Below are 27,408 nucleotides of genomic sequence, written 5' to 3' on the forward strand. Positions count from 1 at the left end.
AGGTGAAACTTAATATTCCGCCAAAACTATAAAGGCAGAATGAGCTTTCCTAGGTGATCAGTCAAACTCAATACACGACCTCCCCAGAGAGCATCACATCCTGAAAATACACACACACCTGAGAAACAGGTTTTATAGCTGCTGACAGACAGTACCTGGTACAATTACTGTCATCAATTACATCCTGAGGAGGTTAATGACCTAAACACATCTAAGCAAGTGAGCCCGCCAGCCTGCCTTGAATGGTCACCAGGAAAAACACATTCAACTAAGTGCCTACATTTAGGCTGATTTTATTTTCTGTCCACCCATGTAATTCGTAAGTATAATACAAACTTTTTATTTTTTAAAGGCATAGTCTCCTCAAGCCAACCTATTTAAGTCCGGGTTGATATGATATCAAAGGTAAGATGTTCTGATATTCCACAACATTCAAAATCCTCATTATTTTTCAGCTTTCTGATTTACATCACAGGATAATTTCATCAATTACACCAGCATCACATTAAAGATAGAGGTAATGCAGTATGAATAAGCTGGAAAGGAAATAAAGTCTACTCTAGCCTACAGTAGAAGAGTAAGAAACCATCACCCCAAAATGTCATGTATCATACCAAGCCCCAAACAAAATATACTTATCACAAGCAGCATCTCAACCAAAGAAATTAGATCAATAAAATGAGAGATTAATTTCTCAAGGCATATATATAAAACTCAGTAAGGATAGACTTACAAGACTGCCAGTTCCTCTGTCTTGCTTCATCATAAAACTGACGCAGCACAAGAAAGTCTATAACATCTGGCATGTCATGATACCTAAACAAAAATAAAAGATTATTAAATTTCCTTCACAGCAGGTTATACTCTAAAGCAACAATGTCTGAAAGAGATACAATGGGAGCCACCACAAATATAATTTTGAATTTTTGGCCGTACCTATGGCACATGGAAGTTCCTGGGCCAAGCAAGACTCAAACCTGCACCACAGCAGCAACCTGAGCTGCTGCAGTGACAATGCCAGCTCCTTAACTTGCTGTGTCGCAGGAGAACTCCTCTCCTACAATTTTTAATTTTTGACTAGCATTATTACAGTTAAAAGAGCCCAGTGAAAGGAATTCTAACAGTGTCTTTTATTTAACTCAAGATACCCTCAATACTGTCTCACCACATAACCAACACGAAATACGGAGGTATTTTACATCCACTTTCTTCACAGCAAGCCTCCAAAATCAGTGTGCACATGTGCATCACACTTGGTTCAAGTGCTCAAGAGCTACATGTGGCTAACACCTACCATACGGAACAGAGCCTCAGCAAACTATTTATTCTAACACATTCTCAAAAACAAATGCAGGAGTTCCCGTTGTGGCTCAGTGGTAACGAACCTGACTACCATCAATGAGGACGCAGTTTCAATCCCTGGCCTCGATCAGTGGGTTAAGAATCCAGCATTGCTGTGAGCCATGGTGTAGGTAACAGATGCAGCTCGGATCATGCGTTGCTGTGGCTTGTGATGCAGGACTGCAGGTATAGGTCCGATTTGACCCTTAGCCTGGGAACGTCCATAAGCCAGTGTAGCCCTAAAAAAGACAAAGACAAAAACAAATGCAGAAGCTACATTTAGGCTGGAGTTCTCTACACATTTTTGTTTTGTCTTTTATGGCCGCACCCATGGCATACAGAGGTTCCCAGACTCGGGGTCTAATTGGAGCTGTAAGCGGCCAGCCTACGCCAGAGCCATAGCAACTCGGGATCCGAGCCGCGTCTGCAACCTACACCACAGCTCACGGCAACGCCGGATGCTTAACCCACTGAGCACGGCCAGGGATCAAATCAGTGTCCTCATGGCTCCCATTCGGGGTTGCCCTCTGCACAGTTAAGTGGCATGGAGAGGGTGTCCAACGTGCCCACGTCCAGCTGCTGCTGCTGCTGCTGCTGCACCACTGCTTGCACTTCCAGTGTGTCCCACCCTGAGAACTTCAACTCACTCGTAGGCCATCCACAGCACTCTACCATCACCCTGCAGCTGAATGGAAAGGGCAAGCTGTTCCGCAAGCGGGGAAATCTAAATTGAAATAATTCCATTCTTAAAAAGTAACACAGGAGGAGTTCCCGTCATGGCTCAGTGGTTAACGAATCCGACTAGGAACCATGAAGTTGCGGGTTCATCCTTGGCCTCGCTCAGTGGGTTAAGGATCCGGCATTGCCGTGAGCTGTGGTGTAGGCTGCAGACACGGCTCGGATCTGGTGTCGCTGTGGCTCTGGCGTAGGCAGGTGGCTACAGCTCCAATTAGACCCCTAGCCTGGGACCCTCCATATGCCGTGTGTGCAGCCCTGGAAAAGACAGAAAGACCAAGACCAAAAAAAAAAAAGTAACACATACCTAATAGAGAAAGATTTGTCCATAAGTTTTCCCGTTGCAGGATCTATAAATGCTAGTTTGAGGCAACAGAGTGTAGGGGGCCCAACTTCATACCGTATTCCAACTATTTTGACCAATTCTTGATCCTTTAACAGATATTTTTTAAAAAATAAATGGTTAAAATAAAGTAATTCCTGAAGACTATAATTCTCCATGTATTGCCAAATTAAGTCAGCTCACAATTTAGGATTCCAAACCAGAAGGGGGGTTAATTTAACATTAACTATAATCATTTTTGATAATCTTTGCATTTTTTTTGAAGACACATATTTAACACTGTTTCTAACATAAGGGATATACTCACTTTAGAAAAAGCACAATCAAAGTTTAGGTAGGAACACACAAATCACCCATCAGCTCAGTATCTAAAGACAGTCACTGTGAACAACCGGAATTTCCTTCTGGTTTTCTTCTCTTTCTCGAGACACACTTTCATTTATCCAATTTTGTGTTATGGAAATCAAAATATGTAAGCATTTGGCTTATTAAATGTTCTTCAAAAACTTGATATGAAATTTCTACCTAGTACATTTCACAAAGTATTCATTGAGGCTCAAATGTGTTTTGTGACCTATTCCAGGAAGTACAACAAGACGGTGAACAGGAAAACTTCCTACGTGACAGCTTCCTACCCATTAATGCATGTCTCATCATTAGCCTTCCCCTACTATATTTCCTTAATACTAAGAAATGAGATCATTCACCTGTTTATTTACTCTACAAATATGTTATTGTCACAATGTACCAAAGCGCTAAAAATACAATTGATTCTCATTATTGGCAGCTTTCTTATTATTCTACAGTGGCGAATTAGTTAATACTTGAATCACTGCTCCTGGAGGAAATACAGGGTTAGGTTGCCTACAGGCCTCCAGTCACAACATTCCAGTTACCTAATCTTGTTTTACGTGAACTTCTGTGTAAAGACACCCCATTTAATACACGCTGTTGATTCATTAACACTGAACTCACGGTCAACAGCACTACAACTCATGCCTAAATGAAGCTAACCTGACCCTCACGTTTTCTCCACAAAGTAAATCATGACTTTCTTGCAATTAGTAACAGAAGACACCACTTAAGCGCTATGCTTGGGGGCATTTTAAATAGCAAGTCACCACCAAAAAGCACAAAAATATGAAAATTTTTCAACGTGGCATTAAATGGACTATGAAAAGAACACTTATTTACGACATGAGAGCTCAATGATAAAGGTATCAGCTTGTGCAACCTCAGCTGGGAACACAGTGGGTAGGCAAATCAGGATTTTTGCCACTCTCTGGGTGTCTACAAGTGACCGGAAAGCATCTTGATTGAGTATTGATTTTGGTAAACAGCATACAATGAGGAGGCAAATTCACAAATACAGAATCCACGAATAATGAGGATCAACTGTACTCAGGTACATAGCAGTTAAGTGAAAAAGACATAAAGCTTAAAGTATCCAAAGCCAAATTCATAGAAGCAGAGCCATTAGGATGAATATGAGTGTTAAAAACTACTATCTTTGTTAAAATAATTATTTTCACCTGACACGTAATGAAAAGTGTCAAAAACATGTACGTACAAAGAATACGAACCATTCACAATACTATTCTACATATAATCACCACTGACATTTTAATGTATTTATTTTGGTTGACCATATGTCTTTAAATTTCTATCATAACCACAGACAGAATTTCGCATCCTGTTTTTCCTATTGGTAACACACTATTAAAATACTCATTCAGCAAGTATTTTATTTTATTTTTTTTTTGTCTTTTTTTTGCCTTTTCTAGGGCCGCTCCCCGCAGCATATGGAGGTTCCCAGGCTAGAGGTCCAATCGGAGCTGCAGCCGCCGGCCTACACCAGGGCCACAGCAACGTGGAATCCAAGCCAGGTCTGCAACCTACACCACAGCTCACGGCAACGCTGGATCCTTAACCCACTGAGCAAGGCCAGGGACCGAACCCGAAACCTCATGGTTCCCAGTCGGATTCGTTAACCACTGTGCCATGACGGGAACTCCATCAGCAAGTATTTTAAAAGCCTCGGTACATGGTAGGGTCTACACAGTAGGCAACCATGTGAATAGACTATGGTCTGATTCATTCAGTACTGTGGGATACTTGCATTTTTTTCTAATTTTTTGTTTTTATAAACAGCGATACGGAATTACTTTGCTCATAAATGCGCATGTGCTTCTGGTGGTTTCCTAAATTACCAAAAGTAAAATGGCTGGTTTAAAAAGTCTACATATTTTCAGTTTCAACTCCAACTGCCAAGACGACCCTCTAGAAAGCTTAGACTTATTTCTTGCACCCTATCACCAAGTCCTTTTTTTTCCCTTTTTAGGGCCTCACCTGGAGCATATGGAAGTTCCCAAGCTAGGGGTCGAACTGGAGCTGCAACTCCGGACCTATTATACCAGGGCCACAGCAACATGGGATCCTTAACCCACTGAGCGAGGCCAGAGATCAAACCCAAATCCTCATGGGCACTAGGTTGGGTTCTTAACTCACTGGGCCACAACGGAAACTCCTTATCACCAAGTTGAATAACTGCTAACAAACCAAAATCTTTGCTACTTATTAAAACATGGTACTTTCTTTCCTTAAATGTGTTAAAATTAAAAATTATAAAATTGGGAGTTCCTATCATGGCTCAGCGGAAACGAATCTGACTAGTATCCATGAGGACAAAGGTTTGATCCCTGGCCTCGCTCAGTGGGTTAAGGATCCGGCGTTGCCATGAGCGTAGGTGTAGGTTGCAGACAAGGCTCAGATCTAGTGTTGCTATGACGGTGGTGTAGGCCAGCAGCTACAGCTCCACTCCAATTCGACCCCTAGCCTGGGAACCCCCATATGCCCCGTGGGCGCAGCCCTAAAAAAAGACAATTTAAAAAAATTATAAAATTGGTTAAATACAGGTAAGCTAAAGTTTTTTATGTATGAGGTTGAAACTCTTTTTCCAATTTGTATTTGTTTTTTGGAATACTTGCACTCCTTTTGAAAATCTATGCTGGGTATAAACATATAAAGATTAATGATCTATATGGCCAAGCCGCCTCCCAAGCAATACACAGAGTTCTTGCTAAGCATGTCATTCTACTGGACCTTAAAGCTTAGCAGGCAAAAGCAAAAATGTTTTTAAGCTGGAAATTAAGAGACAGATAGTAATAAAATATGCCTCCAGCAGCTTTTTTTAATGGATTTATACACAATTTACCTATCTATGTATGTGCTAAATGATTGATAACTTAATAATACCAGCCATCATCTTACCCTAAGATCCATTTTTCTCCATGGCTCCTTATTAGGGTTCAGTTCATAAATGTTATTTCTTCTGACAGCCTCAATATAAGCTTCATGACCCTGTCGAAAATATATCACCTACAAAAGGGAAGCGTACATTTAAAAATAAAAACCTAACAGTAATGTTATTTTTATGTTCCATATTCATGTTTTCAAATTTTATTACTCTCACCTCATCACCCATTTGAGGAACAAAAGGAGACTTTCGAAGTGTGGTGTCAGTTATCCAAACTGGAGGATGATACTCATACAAATGTTCCACGTCTGCACGCTCTGCCGGAGTCGCCCTGCGCAAGTTCTGCCAAGGGGAGGAGGACAGGTTTAGCAGAGCAGAAAGGGGCAGCATGGGCTGTTTTAACTGACATATAAAAGAAACTTCACCATTCAGAATGTCTATTTTATTGGCATATCACCTAATGATTAGCTTTTTTTTTTTTTGTCTTTTTGCCATTTCTTGGGCCGCTCCCGCGGCATATGGGGGTTCCCAGGCTAGGGGTTGAATCGGAGCTGTAGCCACTGGCCTACACCACAGCCACAGCAACACGGGATCTGAGCCGCGTCTGCATCCTACACCACAGCTCACGGCAACGCCGGATCATTAACCCACTGAGCAAGGGCAGGGATCGAACCCGCAACTTCATGGTTCCTAGTCAGATTCGTTAACCACTGCGCCACGATGGCAACTCCATAATTAGCTTTTAAATAGCATACATATTTGGTTCTTTAATATACATAGGAACATTATCAGCTGCACAAGCATTAAAGATCTACCCAGCACTTTCTAAGCATCTCCTGAATTTCTAACAGATTCTTCATCCTATGAAACAGACCTAACTTCCGACCTAAATCCTCGTCAACACACTACATGTGCTTTCTCAAGACCTCACTCTGAATTTTACCAGAGACTAATCACCACAGGGAGTCTCCTGCTGATTTGAGATCTTAAGAAGGGTAATTTTAAGATATGACCGCAAATCATTACTGCTCCTCCTTTCCTCTAGGAGGTGGAGCCCAAGTCTCCTCGACTTGAGAGTGGGCTCCAACTGCTTCTAAGAAACAGAATAAAGAAGTGACAATGTGCTAGTTCTGAGACTAGGTCATAAAAGGCTTACCCCTTGCTTAATTTTTGGATCACTCGCTCTAGAGACAATCAGCTATCATGTCATGAGCTATCACGTAAGGAAGACACTCAAGCAGCCCTATGGAGAGGCCTATGTGGTGAGGAACTGAGGCCACCAACCGTGTGACACGTGAATAAACTTCAAAGAAGATCATCCACCCCGAGCCAAGCCTTCAGACAACTGCAGCCCAAGCCAAGAGGATGACTGCAACCTCATGAGCCCAAAATCACCTAATCAGCTCCCAAATACCCAATTTCTCAAAACACGAAACAATATGTTTATTGTTTTTAAGCAGCTAAGTGTCAGGGCGATCAGTTATGCAGCAATAGATACCCTATAGAAAGACAAAGCATCTTGAAAAAACAACAGATACCTGTATGACCAAGAGCACATGCACTTACAAGATTTAAGAATATTACAATTAGCAGAAAAGCAGGAAGACAGAGTATGTCAAATGAAAATGGGAAACATAACAATGACATATAAAACAAGAAGAAAGGGCTTTAAAATGCCTTCCAGTATGTATTTGGTGCTGAAACTGATAGGAGAAAATAAAAGTTATGATGGGGTTCTGAGCAAAATCAAGCTTTCCCTTGAAGTTAGAGATTCAGAAAAGTATAAGTGCCAAGTCCGACTCAGAGCAGATTAGATTGAGAAGTGGGTTTGGGGGAGTTTTTTGGTTTTTCCATGGCCACATTTGCAGCATATGGAAGTTCCCAGACCAGGGGTCGAATCGGAGCTGTAGCTGGGGCCTACACCAGAGCCAGAGCCACAGCAGATCCAAGATTACAGCAACACTGGATCCTTAACACACTAAGCCAGGCCAGGGATCAAACCACATCCTCACAGAGACAACATCAGGCCCTTAACCCACTGAGCCACAACAGGAACTCCTAGATAGAGAAGTTTTAGTTTAATAAAGTAGCTTTCCCAAATAAGTTTGTTTGCATTTTACATTTGACTCCTGATACCATAACATTATCAACCTCCCCCCCCCACCCCAAAAAAAGGCTCCAATTTCCCAAAGATTCCTAACTTCTAACTATGGACAGAAACTATAAAGTGGAGGCAGAGCTGTTTTTAAAGATGTACTTTTCTTACCTCTTTTTTAGACTTATTTTCTTTCTTTCTCTTTCGCCTCCTTTTTGGAGGAGACAAATTCTCGGTAGAGACTTCATCCTCTGAACTACTGCAAAAGCGAGTAACTCGCCGACGAGATGACGTTCGTAAAGGGGGCTGCAGGTTGATGCCTGCGTCAGCTGTCCAGTCGGAATATCTAGATGAAGAGTCACTAGAAAAGGAAAATATTTTAAGTTGTATCGAACTGAATCTAAGCCCCAATGGTAATTAATCCTACAAACTTAAGAGAGAAGGAGGGACAGGAAAGGAAAAAAAAGATCCTAGGAAGATTCAACTGACCAATCTGCCCTCACTATCAACAGACATCATGACCAAAGAACATGAGAAAGAGAAAAATCTTCACTGACATTGGAAATTAGGAAAAGATATAAGCCTGACAAGTTTTTGTTGTTGTTGTTTTTGGTTTTTTGGCTACACTCGTGGCATATGGAAGTTCCCAGGCCAGGGATCAAACCTGCACCTCTGCAGCGACCTGAGCCACTGTAGTCAGAGCCTCAACCCACTGCGCCACAGCCAGAATTTTCTGTGAAGTTTTTTTAGGTAAAATTTGGATGCAACCTCATGGAAGACAACATTTAGAGCCAACTAATAATTCTCCTTTCCAAAAATAAGGTACAATTATGAAAGCAGAAGAGATGGTGCATAACATATGAAATGCACTCCTCCTGAGTAGGAGGCCCAGAAATAGATTAGAAATTTTCACTGGAATGACAAGCCATCAGTGATACCCTGAGAGGCACAAGGAAAGCACAGCTACGCCAAAGAGAAAGCTGGAAATAGTCACAGCTTCTTGCCAAGAGGAGGACTCTCCCTCACAGGAGAAAAGAACCTAGAGAGGGAAGAGTCCTAGCCCACTCTGGAGCAAGGGCAGAGCCAACTAAGAAACCAGATCTAGAAAAGCAGCCCCTGGCACACTACGAGCTTCAGCAAACACAGAAGAGGATAAAGGGCCCTCTACTGGGGCCTTCATTACCCAACCATATACCTCCCAGGCTCAATAAAACACGCATTTCCAAAAGCTATGTACTCTAAATACTGTTTTTGTATTATACTTTCAGTTAAATTAAAAGATAATGAGGAGTTCCGTCATGGCTCAGTGGTAGTGAACCCAACCAATATCCACGAGGACATGGGTTCAATCCCTGGGGTTAAGGATCTGGCATTGCTGTGAGGTGTGGTGTAGGTCACAGACTCAACTCAGATCCGGCGTGGCTGATTGTGGTGTAGGCCAGCAGCTGCAGCCCCAATTCCAAGACCCCTATCCTGGGAACTTCCATATGTCCAGGGTGCAGGCCTAAAAAGACAAAAAAAAAAAAGAGAGAAAGAAAGAAAGAAAAATACAATGAACAACGAATGTTGAGACTGAACAGACAATGGTAAAGTGGAAAAGTGCTGTTTAACAGGTGTTCCGTCTCAGTGCTGCAAGATGAGATGAGTTCTGGAGATGTGGTGCACGACATGTCCATGTACTTATTAACATTATTGTTAAAAATAGTTACAGTGGTAAAATTCTACATTCTGTCTATTTCACCACAATTAGAATTAAATTAAAAACCAAAAACAGGGAGCACTCTGGTGGCACAGCAGGTTAAGGACCTAACATTGTAGCAGCTGTGGCACAGGATGGATCCCTTCCCCCAGAACTTTCGCATGCCACACGTGTGGCCAAAGAAACAAACAAAAACAAGAATAGCCAAGTGTTCTAGAAATTACTCCAGCTCCTAACCTGGATGCAATAAAAGACAAGAAAGGAAGCTGAGAGTATGGTTCAGCGGTCTAGAAGCACAGCATCAACGGAAATTAAAATAAAATAATCTGAGTCACATTTAAATGGGAGAATTTCCTAGCCTTGGTGGTGGAAACGCTGTGGAGAGAGAATGATGTCCGAGCGTCTGGCCTGAGCACCTGCCAGGCCTAACGTGATGTTTACCAAGATGAGGATCAGATGTTAACATCCGAGTTCCATGAAAGTGGGATTCCAAACTAAACAAAAGGTAACGCATCTGTTAAAGTTTCTATTTAGGGCAGGACAAGCAAAATTAAACAGAACATGCTCTGTGTGTGTCCATCTGGACCTCCTCCTCCCTAATGTGCACGGTGCATCAACCGGCAGTACACATCAATCAGAGCCGCTCCAGGGTGCCTGCTTGACTACAAAGATCAATTTTTTCTTTCTTCTGATACCAGCAATTTAAGTTCTTAAAGCCTGTTCTCTCCCAGCTCTGTGGGAAGTCATGGTACTTGCTGCTCAATGTGTATGAGTTTACCTGAACTACGTATCCTTGGGGAACGGCATGTCAAACACATATGTCAATGATGTACCATCATGTCTCAGAAATGTACACTGACTGTGCCTTCAACTTCTAACAGGTGGGACAGTTCTCAGAGCTTCCTGAGAATCTGCTTCCCAGGTTATAATCCTCAGTTTGGCTCAAACAAATTTCCCTTTTTAAAAAAATTCTTAACTTGACAGTGAGCTGAATTTTTATCACCATATGTAGGACCTAATGCTAAAGTTAACAGTAGTTTTACCACCTAGACTTTGGATACTACTCTTTATAAATGCAGCCTAGGACTAAACTGATGTTTGGATTACACCTATTTTACAGCGTGAGCTCAAATGTTTTACAGAAAAATAAAAATGCCAAAATATTTTCTATAGAAACAGCTGTTAATCCAGCTTTCCTCTCCTTTTAAATATATTAAAAACTCAATTATTACACAGTTGTGAGTGCTTATATCTTGAACGCTGTTCAAGTACGATTCCATTCAAGGTTATGACTAAAACGATTATAAGAGAAAACAATTAAAAACAGATACCTTGGGAGTTCCCGTCATGGCTCAGCCATAACGAACCCAACTAGTATCCGTGAGGATGCAGGTTCGATCCCTGACCTCACTCAGTGGGTTAAGGATCCGGCGTTGCTGTGAGCTGTGCTGTAGGTCGCAGAGGCAGTCTGGATCCCTCACTGCTGTGGCTGTGGGGTAGGCCAGCAGCTATAGCTCCGATTCAGCCTCTAGCCTGGGAACTTTCATATGCCACGGATGCAGCCCTAAAAAGGAAAAAAAACCAGTACCTTGAACTTTCACTGTCACTTTCACTTCTTCTATCACTTTTCCATTCTTCTTCTTCAGAAGAACAAGAAACTTCACTTTGATCACAGGAAGTCTCCTAATTTGAGAGGCAGGTACAGAATAAAATAAAATTTTGATCTGAGATTAAATAACACAAATCAAGAGAAACCACATAGTCATCCCAATCATCTCAGAAATAAATATCATAACCTGGTAATAAAATAAAATTAGGGAAAAAAAAAAAAAAGTGGAGTTCCCGTCGTGGCGCAGTGGTTAACGAATCTGACTTGGAACCATGAGGTTGCGGGTTCGGTCCCTGCCCTTGCTCAGTGGGTTGACGATCCGGCGTTGCCGTGAGCTGTGGTGTAGGTTGCAGACGCGGCTCAGATCCTGCGTTGCTGTGGCTCTGGCGTAGGCCGGTGGCTACAGCTCCGATTGGACCCCTGGCCTGGGAACCTCCATATGCCGCGGGAGCGGCCCAAAGAAATAGCAAAAAGACAAAAAAAAATAAATAAATAAAAAATAAAAAAATAAAAATAAATAAAATTAGGTAAACTTAAAACAGAAACCACATGTCTTTACTACATCCCCTTTTTTACAAGGACATTAGGCAACAGAGAGTTTTTAATGAGACTGAACACCACTGTTAACGAAAGAAAGTGACACAGCGGGCCATTCTCTGAACACAGTTAACAGGAAGCCGATGCCAATGTTCTGGTTTGGACTTAAGCCCTTGCAATGGGGGGCAGTGGTACCCGCTGCTGTTTCACCTTCAATCCCTTAATCCCCCAAAGACAGAGGATGTTGAGCACCTTTTTATACACTTGTCTTCTGTAGATCTCTTTGACGAGGTACCTATTAGATCTTTCATCAATTTTTAAATTGGGTTGTGTTCTTTTTGAGTTTTTAAGAATACAAGTATTCTTGCCACAATGCAACCCACAAGAGCTTAATCTCCAAAATATGCACAACTCATACAACTAAACAACAGAAAAAACACAACCCAATCGAAAAATGCGCACAAGATCTATATAGACATTTTTTCCAAGGAAGAGATACAAATGGCCAGTAGGCACACTAAAACAAAATGGTCAACATCACTAATTCTTAGAGAAATGCAAATCTAAACAACGAGGTACCACCTCACACCAGTCAGAATGGCCATCATTAATAAGTCCACAAATAACAAATGCTGAAGAGGATGTGGAGAAAAGGGAACCCTCCTGCACTGTTGGTGGGACTGTAAAACTGTTACAACCACTATGGAGAACGGTATGAAGATTTCTCAGAAAACTAAATATAAAACTACCATATGATCCAGCAATCCCACTCCAGGGCATATATCCAGACAAAACTCTAATTCAAAAAGATACATGCAGGCAGAGTCTCCCTGCCTGCCTGCTTGCATCTCTCACAAGCGTCCCATCTTAGTAAGTCTACGTCTTGCCTATCACTTTGTCTCTCTCAGAATTCCTTCTGGGTGGAGGCACAAAGAACCTAAACCTCAAACTAAAACCCCCAACAAATGGAAGAACTACTTGATGAAGCAGTCTTCATTCCAGGAAGAAGGAAGACCACCAGAACCAGTCCCGGGGGCCACTAAATGCCAGCTTCGAGAGATAATGCAAGCTTGCCTCTACCCTAATCCTTATCTACTGCCCCATTTCCATTCCCTTAACTATAAAACCACCTCCAAACCCCTTCCAAAAGGAGCACAGTCTTTAAGGCATTAGTCTGCTGTGGCCCACTTTGCCTAGCAAAGCAATAAAGCTATCTTTTTCTCCACCCCTCCCCCCCCCCAAAAGATACATGCAACCCCTATGTTCACAGCAGCCCTATTTACAATAGCCAAGACATGGAAACAACCTCCACTGTCCAGCAACAGATGAATGGATCAGTAAGATGTGGTACATACACACATCAGCCATACGAATGGAATGGAATACTAATCAGCCATAAAAAAGAACAAAATAATACCATTTGCAACAACATGAACGCAACCAGAGATAATCACATAAGTGACCTAAGTCAGAAAGATTCATGATATACCTGGAACACGTCTTGAAAACACTATACTAAGCAAAAAAAAAAAAAAGCCAGTCAGAATATCGTACTACATGCTTCCATTAAAAAACTCGTCCTTAACATGAAAATCCACACAAAAAGAAAGATGACTGGCTGCCAAGGGCTTGAGTGCCATGGGAATGGAAAGCACTTGACAAATGAGTACAGGATTTATTTTCAGGTTATTTAAATATTTTGAAATTAAACAACGGTGATGATGGCACAATTCTGTCAATACACTAAACCCACTAGACCGTACATTTGTATGATGCAACAAAGCTGTTAAAAATTGTTAGAGAAATTCAAAAGGTGAAATTTTACGTTAATCTCCTACTGTATAGCACAGGGAACTACATCTAGTCACTTGTGATGGAACATGATGGAGGATAATGTGAGAAAAAGAATGTACATATGTGTGTTTGACTGGGTCACTTTGCTCTACAGTAGAAACTGACAGAACAGAGTAAATCAACTAAAATGGAAAAATTAAAAATCTTAAAATTTTACGTTTATTTTTAAAGAATACTGTATTTTCACATAATTACAAGGTAGATTCAAAGTAAAGAATTAAGAAAAATTATTTAAGATTATTTCACATATTTTCAAGTTAGGAAACTCACATGTCTCATGGAGCTTGAAGACTCATTTCCAGAAGATAACTCACGCCGTCCAAGATTTCTTCTACCGTAATTTGGATATCTACGTCGACATGTCCTTGGCCTAGACTGTGGCCTCACAATCACCGAATCAGACTGAAGCACAAACAAACATGCAGACGAAAATCAACACTTAAGTAAGTATAATCTTCAATATTTGGCATTCTGTCAAATTCCCGAAAGGATTTAAGGCAAAAATAATACCAGTTCAAAAAATGAAATATTCTTGAATGGGCATTTCTGCCATATATTGTTAATTAGGCTTGGTGTTTTTTTCACTTTTAAGGTACTTAAAAGACATGGCTAAATTTAAGCACATTATATCGGCATTTTCCAAATTAAATCGGTAGGTTGATTGCTTTGCCATAAATAACAATAATCCAAAAGGGAAATCAATTTAAACTATGTTACCTTGGAAAAATACATGTTCCTGTATTACAATCCAGTAACAACCTTAAGGAATATATATCACTGTGCGTATACAGAGGTATAGAGAAATATCTGAAGTGATCCTCAAATATTAACCCTAGTTATTTCTAGGTTTTAACTTTTTAGATAATTTGTCAGTATTTTTCACTTGTGTTTAAATTTTTTAAAATACCTTATTTTTTTTTTTTTTTACCAAAACAAAATAATTAAATAATCGTTTAAAATCAGCCCAACAGCTAGATTGAACCTTTTCAGGTGCAGAGGGGGGATACTATGCCTACACCACAGCCACAGAAACACCAGATCCATCTATGCTGCAGCTTGGGGCAATGCCAGATCCTTAACCCATTGAGTGAGACCAGGAATGGAACCCACATCTTCACAGAGACTATGTAGGTTTTTGGTGGGGTTTTTTTTGTTTTGCTTTTTGTTTTCTTTTTGCTTTTTAGGGCTGCACCTGCGGGGTGCAGGGGTCAAATTGGAACTACAGCTGCCGGCCTACACCACAGCTGCAGTGACTCAGGATCCAAGCCATGTCTGCAATCTACACCACTGCCCACAGCAACGCCGGATCCTTAACCCACTGAGCAAGGTCAGGGATCGAACCGAAACCTCATGGTTCCTAGTCAGATTCGTTTCGTTCGCTGCACCACGACAGGAACTCCTCCTACATTGAGTTCTTAATCCACTGAGCCACAATGGGAACTCCCGTTGATGGGTTTTACTTCAACGTATCACTGAGTGACTTTAAAACAACTGTACTTTCCTTAATTTGTCAGAAAATTTTTTGTTAAAGCAAAAACTCCTATTAATGAATTCCATGACTAATAAAATGTAAATACAGATGGGCCAAAACTATCACTAAGTACAAAAAAAATTTGTCAAAATAATTAAAAAAAAAAAAAAAAGAAAAGACAGTTTAAAGGTACTGTAATACCAGGAGTTCCCGTCGTGGCACAGTGGTTAACGAATCCGACTAGGAACCATGAGGTTGCGGGTTCGATCCCTGCCCTTGCTCAGTGGGTAGAGGATCCGGCGTTGCTGTGAGCTGTGGTACAGGTCGCAGATGCGGCTCAGATCCCGCATTGCTGTGGCTCTGGCTCTGATTAGATCTCTAGCCTGGGAATCTTCATATGCCGAGAGAGCGGCCCTGCAAAAGGCAAAAAGACAAAAAAAAAAAGGTACTGTAATACCTAACAAGGCTATGAAGAAGTACAGGACCAATTCAGGGAAAAGGATACAAGTAATAAAAAAGAATTCAGAACAGCAAGGACAGCCTGAAAACAACGGAGACAGAAAATAAAAGGGAAGAGACAGAAAGTAAAGGATAAAAACATATACTACACAAACACTAGCCAAAAGAAAGCTAGGACAGCTACATTCATATAAAAGAATTTGAAGAAAAAAAGCATTGCTACTACAGACAAGGGGTGAAAATTCACAATGATAAAAAGTTAAATTCAGGAGTTCCCCTCATGACTCAGCAGTTAGCAAACCCAACTAACATCCATGATGACTTGGGTTCAATCCCAGGCCTTGCTCAGTGGGTTAAGGATCCGGCGTTGCCATGAGCTGTGGTGAAGGTTCCAGATGCAGCTCGGATCCCGTGCTGCTGTGGCTCTGGCGAAGGCCGGTGGCTACAGCTCCGATTCATCCCCTAGTCTGGCAACCTCCATATGCCGCAGGTGCAGCCCTAAAAAGACAAAAAAAAAAAAAGTTAACGTCAGTAGGAAAAGGGGAAATTCTAAATTTATACACACCAAGTAACACTACTTCAAACTACATAAAGCAAAACAAGTAAAAACAAAGAAAGCTAAGAACATAATGAAATTTTAAAGGAATGCAAGCACTTTGAAACTAAATGGGGCATAAACTACTCAAGCCGAATATACACACAACCCATGCTGCAATCATTTTACTCCAATGCATATACTCAGAAGAAATACACACACTGATACTAAGATACAGGTACAAAATGTTGAATGCAGTATTGTTCCTAACATACTATTCCTAACACGAAAACCCCAAGTGTCCTTTCAGAATAGACTTATTAAACAGCAACATGCTCATTAAGGGGCTACTATCCAACAATGTAAACAAATGAACCTCAACTACTCACAACAAAGATAAACCTCACAAGGTCAAATGATGAAGCCAGATATGAAAGATTACATATACATACTATATGATTCCTTTTCTTTTTTTCCTACTTTTTCTTTAGGGCCACACCCTTGGCATATGGAGGTTCTCAGGCTAGGGGTCTAATCGGAGCTGCAGCTGCTGGCCTGCACCACAGCCACAGCAACGTGGATCCGAGCCGTGTCTGCAACCTTCACCACAGCTCATGGCAAGCCAGATCCTTAACCCACTGAGTAAGGCCAAGGATCAAACCTGCATCCTCATGGATTCTAGTTGGATTCGTTTCTGCTGAGCCACAACAGGAACACCTATGATTCCATTTAGATCAATGTTTCTTAGCCATTTTTATATTATCCCTGCTCTACAGGAAACTCTTTAGGCTTTTTCCTAATTTGCCCCCTCGAAATTATAATACTGCAGATAAGTGTTATGTGGATTAAGTGTTTATGTATTGTATGTATATCTGTGCTCTGTACATAAATAGATGAAATAGAAGGTTTAGTCTTCTTATTCAACACAGGGTTTAAAATAGCTAATGTGTTTTCAACTTTTTTGTTTGTTTGTTTTTTACGGCCACACCGGAGGCACATGGAGGTTCACGGGCTAGTGGGTGAATTGGAGCTGTAGCTGCTGGCCTATACCATAGACAGAGCAACACAGGATCCAAGCCATTTCTGCAACCTACACCACAGCTCATGGCAACGCCGGATCCTGAACCCACTGAGCAAGGCCAGTGATCGAACCTGCATCCTCATGGATGCTGACAGATTCATAAATTGCTGAGCCACAACAGGAACTCTTAAAATAGCTAGTATTTATGAGCCAAACACTAAATCAAAAAATTTAAAGCTCTCTGCATTTTTAAATCAACTTTATAACTATTTCTTAAATAATTTTATATGTAATTTAATTATACTGTAATATATCAAATTATATATCCAAGACTGTAATTATCAAATTATATATCCAAGTTAGAAATTTATAAATACATAACAGCATTATAACCAAATTTTTAAAAATCTTTCAAAACTTTTCCAGCAAAAATAAAACAATTAAAAAATTTACTGTTTTCTTATTTCAGTAAATTTAACTTTAATTTTTTTATGAGAAAATATCTTAATTACAGCTGAAGATATTCAGAGAGTCAACATTTTTTTCTTTTCGGTACTTAACATCACAATGACTTGAATTATTTTTAAACTAAATATTAAGATAGAAACTATTTTTATTTAATTCTCGAAGCCGAAGTCACATACAAAAGCACCAAGCAACAAGCTTAAACAACAGTTAGGTATCTGATGGCAGCGGGGCATACACAGGTCATTTCACACGATATGACTTCAAGTTTGAGTGATCAACTCAAAGACTATCTTGCAAAACAACCGTTCTGCGCCACAGTTTCGCAGCATTAATTCTGCATACGTGTTGTGTATCGCCCATTAACTTAACATTAATGCTTCACATAATGATGGTCAAGAAAATCCAAAGAGAGAAAATAAACACTAAGGAATAAGATTTTCTCAGGCAGGGATGGGCTTTTGGCCAGTCAAAAATTGTGACATCTAAGATTTTTTACAAATGCATGATATGGAAAACATCAAACACTGAAAAAGCTAACTAGCATCTTTAGAAGTTAAAAAGTTGGGGAGTTCCCACTGTGGCTCAGCAGTTAATGAACCTGACTAGTATCCACGAGGACATGGGTTCAATCCCTGGCCCTGCTCAGTGGGTTAAGGACCCCACGTTGCTGTGGCTGTGGTGTAGGCTGGCAGCTGAAGCTCCTATTCAACCCCTAGCCTGGGAACCTCCATATGCCACAGGTACGGCCCTAAAAAGACAAAAGACAAAAGACAAAAGACAAAAAAAAAGGTTAAAAAGTTGGTTACTTGTGGGAGAAAGGAGAGAACAGTGATTCAGGATAGAAACAAAATACTTCTGATGGGTTGGTAATGATCTAGTGGTTATTAGAAAATAATTTCCTAGAAGCCTGTATGTACCAGAATAGTGTACAGTGCAATGTAATGCAGAAAGAAAAAATCCACATCAATAACGCAGCCAACTATCCAAGTGTTCTACCAACTAAAACAACAAATAATCCTTGAACAGTGAGAGGGGACAGAAGTACTATTCGGTCTTGGGCTGTTTCTCACAAGTTTCAAGCCACTTTTCCTAACAGCTGTACAACTTTATCTACCATTTTAAATGCCAAACAGAAGACTAATATCACTAACGTTCCCATTGGTCAAAAAGAAAACTATGAATTTCAGTTTAATTTCTCATGTGCTTATCCCTAAGAAAATGGAATTTAGGTTACCTTCTGTGCAAGCTGGAGAGTCTTCCTCTTTCTTCCAATTATATAAAGATTTCTTTCTTCTTCACCTTTCTCTATTCTGAAGTCTTCCAACTTCCTACAAATTTAAGTATCTGGTTATATTAGTCACTAATAAGTAAAGGATACAAAGAGGGAATATTCATCATTATGATTCCAGGAGTCATAACTTAAATACATTTTTAATTAATACAGAAAATTCCTAAAGTTATAACAAAACTGAAGTCAAGCTGTACTTGGAAATTCAATATCAACAAATCTCAGTGCAGCTAGGAAGGCCTATTTTTCATATTTAACACAGAAACATTCACTAATTTGTATTCTGATTGGTCCTATGAGGACCAACTCGAACAGAATCCCTCACATTAGCTACTCAAAATGTACCTATGATTTTCCAAGACTGCAATTCCTTTCTCTAAAGAAAAAATAAGAGCAGAATCCATCTCCAAACTTATTCAAACTGCCTGCTTTATAATTCCTAAAAAGCCAGAATAACAATGTTACTGGTTCTTCTAATCATCTATACTTCACTCATATGACACAAAAGTAAGTTTATAATGTTACTGTGACCAATTGCAGAGCAAGGGACCTTCTAACATGAAGATCACTTTCCTTCTTCATGATTAAAGAATTCAAGCAACTAAATGTCCTCTTTATCCAATCTGAACATTGCTGAAAACATGTAGCTTAAGTTTTGAGTTCACTTTATAATTCCACTGGAAAAGTTTCAAAACTGACATGGCAACCACACTCTAAGACATAGCTGAACACTCAAATGAATAAATTGTATAAAGACAAAAACTGACTTCCAAGAAAACTGCTTTTTTCTCTGGATGCATCTGCAGCCCACACTCATATGACAGCCGAACACTACTCACAAGGGAGTTCCAAATCAGACTCAACTCTTCACAAGTCGTCCACTTCACCAATGATATATGTAGCTAAGGACCTACATGAAGTTTTTCACCTGTAGTCAAATAAAATTCCTGCCCCATACCTGTATGCTTCCCTTTGTTTTGACAATGAAGCATTACATACAATTCACTCCAATCAATAATAAAGCAAAGGAACAATCTCGAACTTCCTAAGTATCATGTTCAACTGTGTACAACTCCACGCCTTAAGAGATGGTCAGCTGAGAAAATATTATGAAAGATCACAAACTGTACTTGTGATCCACTCATTTTTTTAGAATGAATACAGTTTCTGTTATTGGATTAAGACAAACTAAGACCTGAGCTGTAGTCCCAAACAGAATTACCTTCACTCGGACGCAGAATCATGTGTTCAATTTTCTGCACAGTAGGGATTTACTCCCCATGCTTTTATCTATTAACTGAATTTTTCAAAATGGACACATACTACTTTTGAAGTCAGAAAACAAATTTTCATTTCTCTTGATCTTTATCAAACGATACCCTAAAAGAGTTATGTAAGGTTCATCACTGCTCCTGTTATAAGGATTACTGTCAAGAGCGCTGACCACTACTCTGTCACCCAGCATCTTTCATAAAATCTCTTATGTATTTTAGGATATAGCTCTAGAAAGAGCTATGCCCTTCATCAGGAAAATTACATTGTGGTGGCTAGCTGACTCATAAAATCCATTTTTCTTTCTTCCTTAGAATCTCACTTTTATTTTTATTTATTTATTTATTTGCCTTTTTGCCTTATGCTAGGGCCGCTCCCACGGCACATGGAGGTTTCCAGGCTAGGGGTCGAATCGGAGCTGTAGCCACCGGCCTACGCCAGAGCCACGGCAACGCAGGATCTGAGCCGCGTCTGCGACCTACACCACAGGTCACAGCAACACCGGATTGTTTAACCCACTGAGCAAGGCCAGGGATTGAACCCACAAGCTCATGGTTCCTAGTCGGATTCGTTAACCACTGCGCCACAACGGGAACTCTGTGAATCTCACTTTTAATCTAAGCTTTTTGTTGTCCTAAATAGAGACTGTCTTACCTCACCTGCTCTGTAGCTAAGTATGGCCATATGATGAAATTCTGGTAAGTTAAGAGCAGAAATGTCACATGGGGCCAGTAAGTCTGATTAAAAGAAATTCCTTCGACAAGAAATGTCCTCCTTGCCTTCTTCTGCCCTAAATATCCACCTCCACCACAGATGCAGTATGTGCTATCTACTACAAAGTCCAGCTGTCTTGGACTTCGAGGTGAGGTGATTGGAAGCCACATCCTTAAAAGGGAGATCAGAACTAGAGGACCAGGACCCTAAGGCCCTGATTAACCAGGATTCTAGCCTTAAACTATTTCCAGACTTCCTTTATGTTAAGAGAATAAATAAGGAGATATTCTTCAGGTCTTCCACTCCTGATGCCTGTTTGCTTCTCCTGATTTTGACAACAAAAAGTATTCTAAAACGAAACATTCAGTTCTGATGACCATGAAACTGAAACACAATTTTAAGGCTTAATTATAGCACATACTACATACACCATGGTGATTTTCTGTATTGCTCATCCCAACTCTAGATTCTGCTTTTCACTATTTTACAGAGTACATATAAATACTCTTAAATTCACTGTAAAACACCTAAGTAGTGTCCAGTATTACTCCAGCAATCACTGAAACTCTTCTGGCTAAACACATGAAAACTTTTATAAAATTATCTTCAAAATATTGGTTATTATGAGACACAAACATGACAGCATACTGAAACATTTTAAATACCAATAAAAAAAAAAACAGTATTTGCTGCCTCCATTTTGCTAACTTGACAGCTAGTACATTAAACTCAATAGCCAATGAAGACCACACTGTAATTAGGAAATGTCATTTCTCACTAAAAGAAAACAGGGCTGCTTAGAACAAAAGACCGATCCTAAGCCTAGGTAAAGAAATTTACAAGATGAACCTATAACACCTTAACATGCCTGAGAGCAAAGGCTACTACATACATCATTTCAAAAAGACTCAGGAGCCAACCTGAAGCAGCCCCTCCTGGCCAGAGATGGGACAATTTAAACATCGCTAACGATACCAGAAATAAGCTAAATCGCAGCAGTGTGATTTAAACACTGAAAAACAAAAACACACCAACACTGCTGGAGGAGAAAAAGAAATAAATCTTTATTTTGAAGGTAAATACAGTGAAATAAGCAAGCATCTACCCTGTTTTTTTGATATACAAACTTTACTACTGGATAATAAAATAGTAGATGTGGGTAAATTTTTGTCTGGAAGTATCCAAGACTTCAGACTTGAAATGTCACTATTTTATAACTCCTAACTAATTAACGAATCTAGGCAGTGAGCATCAATACCTGCAAGCATCACACAAAAAATTAGACATTATTTGCCTTCTGATGGATTTTTACCATTTTTGATATAGTCTTGCAAAAAACTAGAAACATTTATGACATGTGAAACAACTGGAAATTTAAACACTGACTATTTGGTTCTATTGAGCAATTGCCTTTTTTTTAAGATATGACAATGGCATTATGGTTACAATTTAAGACAATTTCTTCTATTTTAGAGAAACATACTGACACAGTTATGGACAAAATGGGGTTATCTATCAAAGTAACAGTGAAAGAAGAAAAGGCAGATACGTGTTTATACCGATGAAACAAGACTGGTTATGAAAAAATTTACTGCAGTAAAAAGAGAACAATTTTTTAGGGCTGCACCTGAGGCTTATGAAGTTCCCAGGGTAGGGGTTGAATCGGAGCTATAGCTGCCAGGCTACACCGCAGCCATAGCAACGCAGGATCCGAGTCACCTCTGCGACCCACACCACAGCTCAGGGCAATGCCAGATCCTTAACCCACTTGAGAGAGGCCAAGGATCAAACCCACGTCCTCATGGTTCCTAGTCAGGTTTGTTAGCTACTGAGCTACGAAGGGAACTCCTAGAGAACAATTTTGACATCTTCCTACCACAATTAAAATAACCACAACCCACTACTAAAATATATTTATATGATTATTTCTGTTTAATATTTTTGTCTTTTCAGGGCCACACACATGGCACATGGAGGTTCCCGGGCTATGGGTCCAATTGGAGCTGTACCTGCCTGCCTATGACACAGCCACAGCAACACAGGGCCAAGCTACGTCTGCAACCTACTCCACAGCTCAGAGCAACACTGGATCCTTAACCCACTGAGTGAGGCCAGGAATTGAACCCACAACCTCACCGTTACTAGTCAGGTTCGTTAACCACTGAACCACAACGGGAACTCCTTTATATGATTATTTATACCACTAATGATTAAAATATATGTAAATAACCATATAGATATATTTTCATAGATGTATAAACAGTATTAATAGATATCCTAAAACAAACCTAAAGATGCCTAGTGGTACCTCTGGTACAACCACTCTTCGTCTCCAAGCCTGCAGGTCACGCTCTGTGGCAATCTGACTGCGGGGAGCATTCTGGTGCATCTGACGGACACCTTCGACCTGTCCACTGCGGCGCAGACCAATGTTTGGAGGGGACTGGATGTCTAAGCTCAGCCTTCTAAAACCTAGGGAAATTGTTAAGAAATTATTCCAAAACAAATGTCAATCTAATATGTGCATATATTCCTCCTAGTAAGATATAAACTGAAAATAAAGACCTACTGAAAAAAGAATCTTAATGTGACTGAGATCAAAACATATCATACAGAACAAACATTACCATAACTATTAACAATTTCCATTTTTACTAGACTTTCTGAACTTATCGTACTTTCTGAAAGTACAAGCATTTTCTATAATACTGTTATAGTTTCACTTCTAAAAACCCTGCTTTCCTGAAAACTGCAAACTAAAAATATATCTTTCTCAAAACATTAGCACTATAGATGTCTCAACTGCGGTGGCTTTATAATAAGACCTCTAACAACAAACATTATTTGTGACATCAAGAGATAATCTGGGAGTTCCCATCGTGGCTCAGCAGACGTGAACCTGACTAGTATCCATAAGGGCGCAGGTTTGATCCCTGGCCTCGATCAGTGGGTTAAGGATTGATCCGGCATTGCCGTGAGCTGTACTGTAGGTTGCAGATGCCGCTCGGATCTGGCCTTGCTGTGGCTGTGGTGTAGGCCAGTGGCTACAGCTCCAATTAGACCCATAGCCCAGAAACCTCCATATGCTGAAGACGCAGCCCTAGGAAAAAAAAAAAAAATTAAAAAAACATGAGATTCAGAACAGTTGTTATCTTAGGAGAGAGAAAACAGAGCAGGACCCATAAAGATAATTATCATGATTTAAAACAAAGGAGCACGTGTGAACCAATGATAAAGTGTGTCATGAACAAAGTTTTGATAGACCCAATTCTTTGTCCCTAAAATCCAAAACAAATATATAAAAGAAGTAAAATTTAAAGCATTAATGGAACTTCTAGACATAACAGTCATTAAAATCTAAAGCCCATTAAAATTGTACCCCCAGAAATCAAATACATGGGAATAAACCCAAGGAGGTAAAAGACTTACATGTTGAGAACCATAAAACATTAATCAAGGAAATTAAAGAGGATTCAAAGAAATGGAAAGATACTCCATGCTCCCAGGTTGGAAAAATTAATATTATAAAAATGGCCATACTACCCAACACAATCTACAGATTCAGTGCAATCCCTATCAAATTACCCGACATTTTTCACAGAACTAGAACGAACAAACCAAAAATTTATATGGAACCACAAAAGACCCAGAATTGCCAAAACAATCCTGAGGAACAAAAGCCAAGCAGGAGGCATAACTCTCCCAGACTTCAGGCAATATTACAAAGCCACAGTCATCAAGACAGTGTGGTACTGGTACTAAAAGAGACATACAGACCAATGGAACTGAATAGAGAACCTAGAAGTAAACCCAGATACCTATCTATGGTCAATTAATCTTCAACAAGGAGACAAGAATAAAGATGGGGAAAAGACAGTCTTTTCATCAACTGTTGGTGGGGAAATTGGACAGCCACATGTAAATCAATGGAACTGGAAAACACCTTCACATCAAAAATAAACTCAAAATGGCTCAAAGACTTAAACGTAAAATAAGACACCATCACACTCCTAGAAGAGAACATAGGCAAAACATTCTCTGACATCAACCTTACAAACGTTTTCTCAGGTCAGTCTCCCAAGGCAACAGAAATAAAATCAAAAATTAACCAATGAGACCTAATCAGACTGACAAGCTTTTTCACAGCAAAGGAAACTATAAAAAAAAAAAAACAAAAAGACAACTTAAGGAATGGGAAAAATAGCTTCAAATGATGCAACTGACCTGACAAGGGCTCAATTTCTAAAACATACAATCAACTTATACAACTCAACAGCAAAAAAGCCAACAACCGAATGGAAAAATGGGCCAAAGACCTGAAGAGACATTTCTCCAAGGAAGACATACAGATGGCCAACAAGTACATGAAACAATGCTCAACATCCCTGATTATTAGAGAAATGCAAATCAAAGCAACCATGAGATACCACCTCACATCAGTCAGAATGGCCATCATTAATAAGTCCACAGACAACAAATGCTGGAGCGGGTGTGGAGAAAAGGGAACCCTCCTGCACTGTTGGTGGGAATGTAAACTGGTACAACCACCATGGAGAACAGTATGGAGATACCTCAGAAAACTAAATATAGAACTACCATCTGACCCAGCAATCCCACTCTTGGGCATATATCCAGACAAAACTTTCCCTGAAAAAGACATGTGCACCCATATGTTCAGTGCAGCACTAGTCACAATAGCCAAGACATGGAAACAACCTAAATGTCCACCAACAGATGAATGGATTAAGAAGATGTGGTATATATACACAATGGACTACTACTCAGCCATAAAAAAGAACAAAATAATGCCATTTGCAGCAACATGGATGGAGCTAGAGACCCTCATATTAAGTGAAGTAAGTCAGAAAGAGAAAGACAAAAATCATATGATATCACTTATATCTGGAATCTAATATATGGCACAAATGAACCTTTCCACAGAAAAGAAACTCATGGACATGGAGAATAGACTTCTGGTTGCCGAGGGAGAGAGAGGGAGTGGGATGGATTGGGAATTTGGGGTTAATAGCTGGAAACTATTGCCTTTGGAATGGATAAGCAATGAGATCCTGCTGTATAGCACTGAGAACTATATCTAGTCACTTATGATGGAGCATGATAGTGTGAGAAAAAGGAATGTATACATGTATATGTGACTGGGTCACCTTGCTGTACCGTAGAAAATTGAAAGAACGCATTAAGCCAGCTATAATGGAAAAAAATAAAAATCATTGAGTTAAAAAAATCCAAGCCTCCAGTTATGTGGCAGATTGGATGAGAGATCAAGAGTGACAAGGCAGACAGATATAAAGAAACTGTCTAGAACACAGCACTGAGAGATAAAGAGACAAGAACTTAATAGCATTTTATAGACTCTCAAAGTTTCTTTAATCTTCCATAGGGTTTCAACTTTCCCAGAGTGAGATTTCAGTTGCATAACAATCACCAATCTCTTCTAGATTATTTCTCATATAATTATTCTACATTCCCATTATCAAGTATTTTTCCCAGAAAATTCACTTCAAACTTTCTAATTCAGTGGAAATATTAGTGCTTTACTCAATTTGGCGTTTTAAAAATTATAAAGAAAAGGAAACCTAGAACTGTAGTTTTCATTAGGAAATACTCTGCTCTTTACTCTTGTTTCTTTAATATAATTTTGTAAATAATGTTATTTCAGAGCGAAAAATTGTCAACAGACTTTCATAGTACTTGAAATTCAAATGTCCATGTGTTAGGGTATCAACCTTACACCGAATAAAGCTACTTCCAGCCTACTTAACTTGTAAGTGTACATTGCTTAAAGTTTGTCATACTGCATGTGCACAATGCCTTCATTTATTCTTCAGTTTCAATCCAGGCACATTAAGGCAAACTCTCTCTCATATATTTATTACCTCTTCGGGGTGTTTCTTCCCCATTCGGAAGTCCACTTGGAAGAGCATCCTGACCTGCTCCCATTCTCTGATCTTGCTGCTGCTGCAACTGTCTTATCATTCCATCCAGAACACTGGGCTCTGGGCTTCGTTCACCATTATCATTGGTTTGCAGGCTTATAATTTGTTCAATTACCTCTCCATCACCTGCAAATTCAATGAAGGAATATAATATAGTATGTATGAACAGAAAAAAACTTTCAAGACTACAAGTAAAACCACATTAACTGTTAGAATTCTTGTTTTCTTAAAAACAATTAAAGATACTCTATACATTCATAACTAATTAAGTCAGAGAAAAGAATCAAAACAAACTAGATTACTATGTACCACAAAAACCTCAACAAAGCTTCTCAAATCCTTAGAAGTGAGCATATGCAAACACATTTCTTTTTTTTTTTTTTTTTTTGCTTTTTAGGGTCTCACCTATGGCATAGGGAGGTTCTCAGTCTAGGGGTCTAATCAGAGCTACAGCTGCAGGCCTACACCACAGCCACAGCAATGCAGGATCCGAGCTGCGTCTGTGACCTACCCCACAGCTCATGGCAACGCCGGATCCTAACCCACTGAGCAAGGGCAGGGGTCGAACCCGCAACCTCATAGTTCCTAGTCAGATTCGTTTCGGCTGCACCACGACAGGAACTCCTGGAAACACATTTCAGAAAAAGTCTTTTTTTTTTCTGTTTCACATTAACACCATTCACTTATGCAAATATTTCATTAAAGTCTTATTTCCCAAGGTCTCGGACTAGTGAGCAATGTGTGATTTCTGATA

The 27,408-nt window shown here is 39.8% G+C and overlaps 1 protein-coding gene across 2 annotated transcripts in view; it reads right to left on the minus strand.

Moving 5' to 3' along the window:
• Positions 1-27,408, minus strand: part of BRWD1 (bromodomain and WD repeat domain containing 1) — a 120,134-nt gene that overhangs the window by 46,028 nt on the left and 46,698 nt on the right. For both annotated transcript variants that reach the window (XM_047796669.1, XM_047796677.1), the window contains exons 18-27: positions 26,595-26,780; positions 22,986-23,169; positions 18,658-18,751; positions 13,740-13,871; positions 11,058-11,152; positions 7,942-8,131; positions 5,892-6,017; positions 5,690-5,797; positions 2,384-2,508; positions 734-816 (exon numbers count right to left, since the gene is read on the minus strand). In XM_047796669.1, coding sequence (XP_047652625.1) covers positions 734-816; positions 2,384-2,508; positions 5,690-5,797; positions 5,892-6,017; positions 7,942-8,131; positions 11,058-11,152; positions 13,740-13,871; positions 18,658-18,751; positions 22,986-23,169; positions 26,595-26,780 — 1,323 coding nt within the window. The remainder of the gene's footprint in view (positions 1-733; positions 817-2,383; positions 2,509-5,689; positions 5,798-5,891; positions 6,018-7,941; positions 8,132-11,057; positions 11,153-13,739; positions 13,872-18,657; positions 18,752-22,985; positions 23,170-26,594; positions 26,781-27,408) is intronic.

Source organism: Phacochoerus africanus, chromosome 1, assembly GCF_016906955.1.
Source record: "Phacochoerus africanus isolate WHEZ1 chromosome 1, ROS_Pafr_v1, whole genome shotgun sequence".
NCBI lineage: Eukaryota > Metazoa > Chordata > Mammalia > Artiodactyla > Suidae > Phacochoerus > Phacochoerus africanus.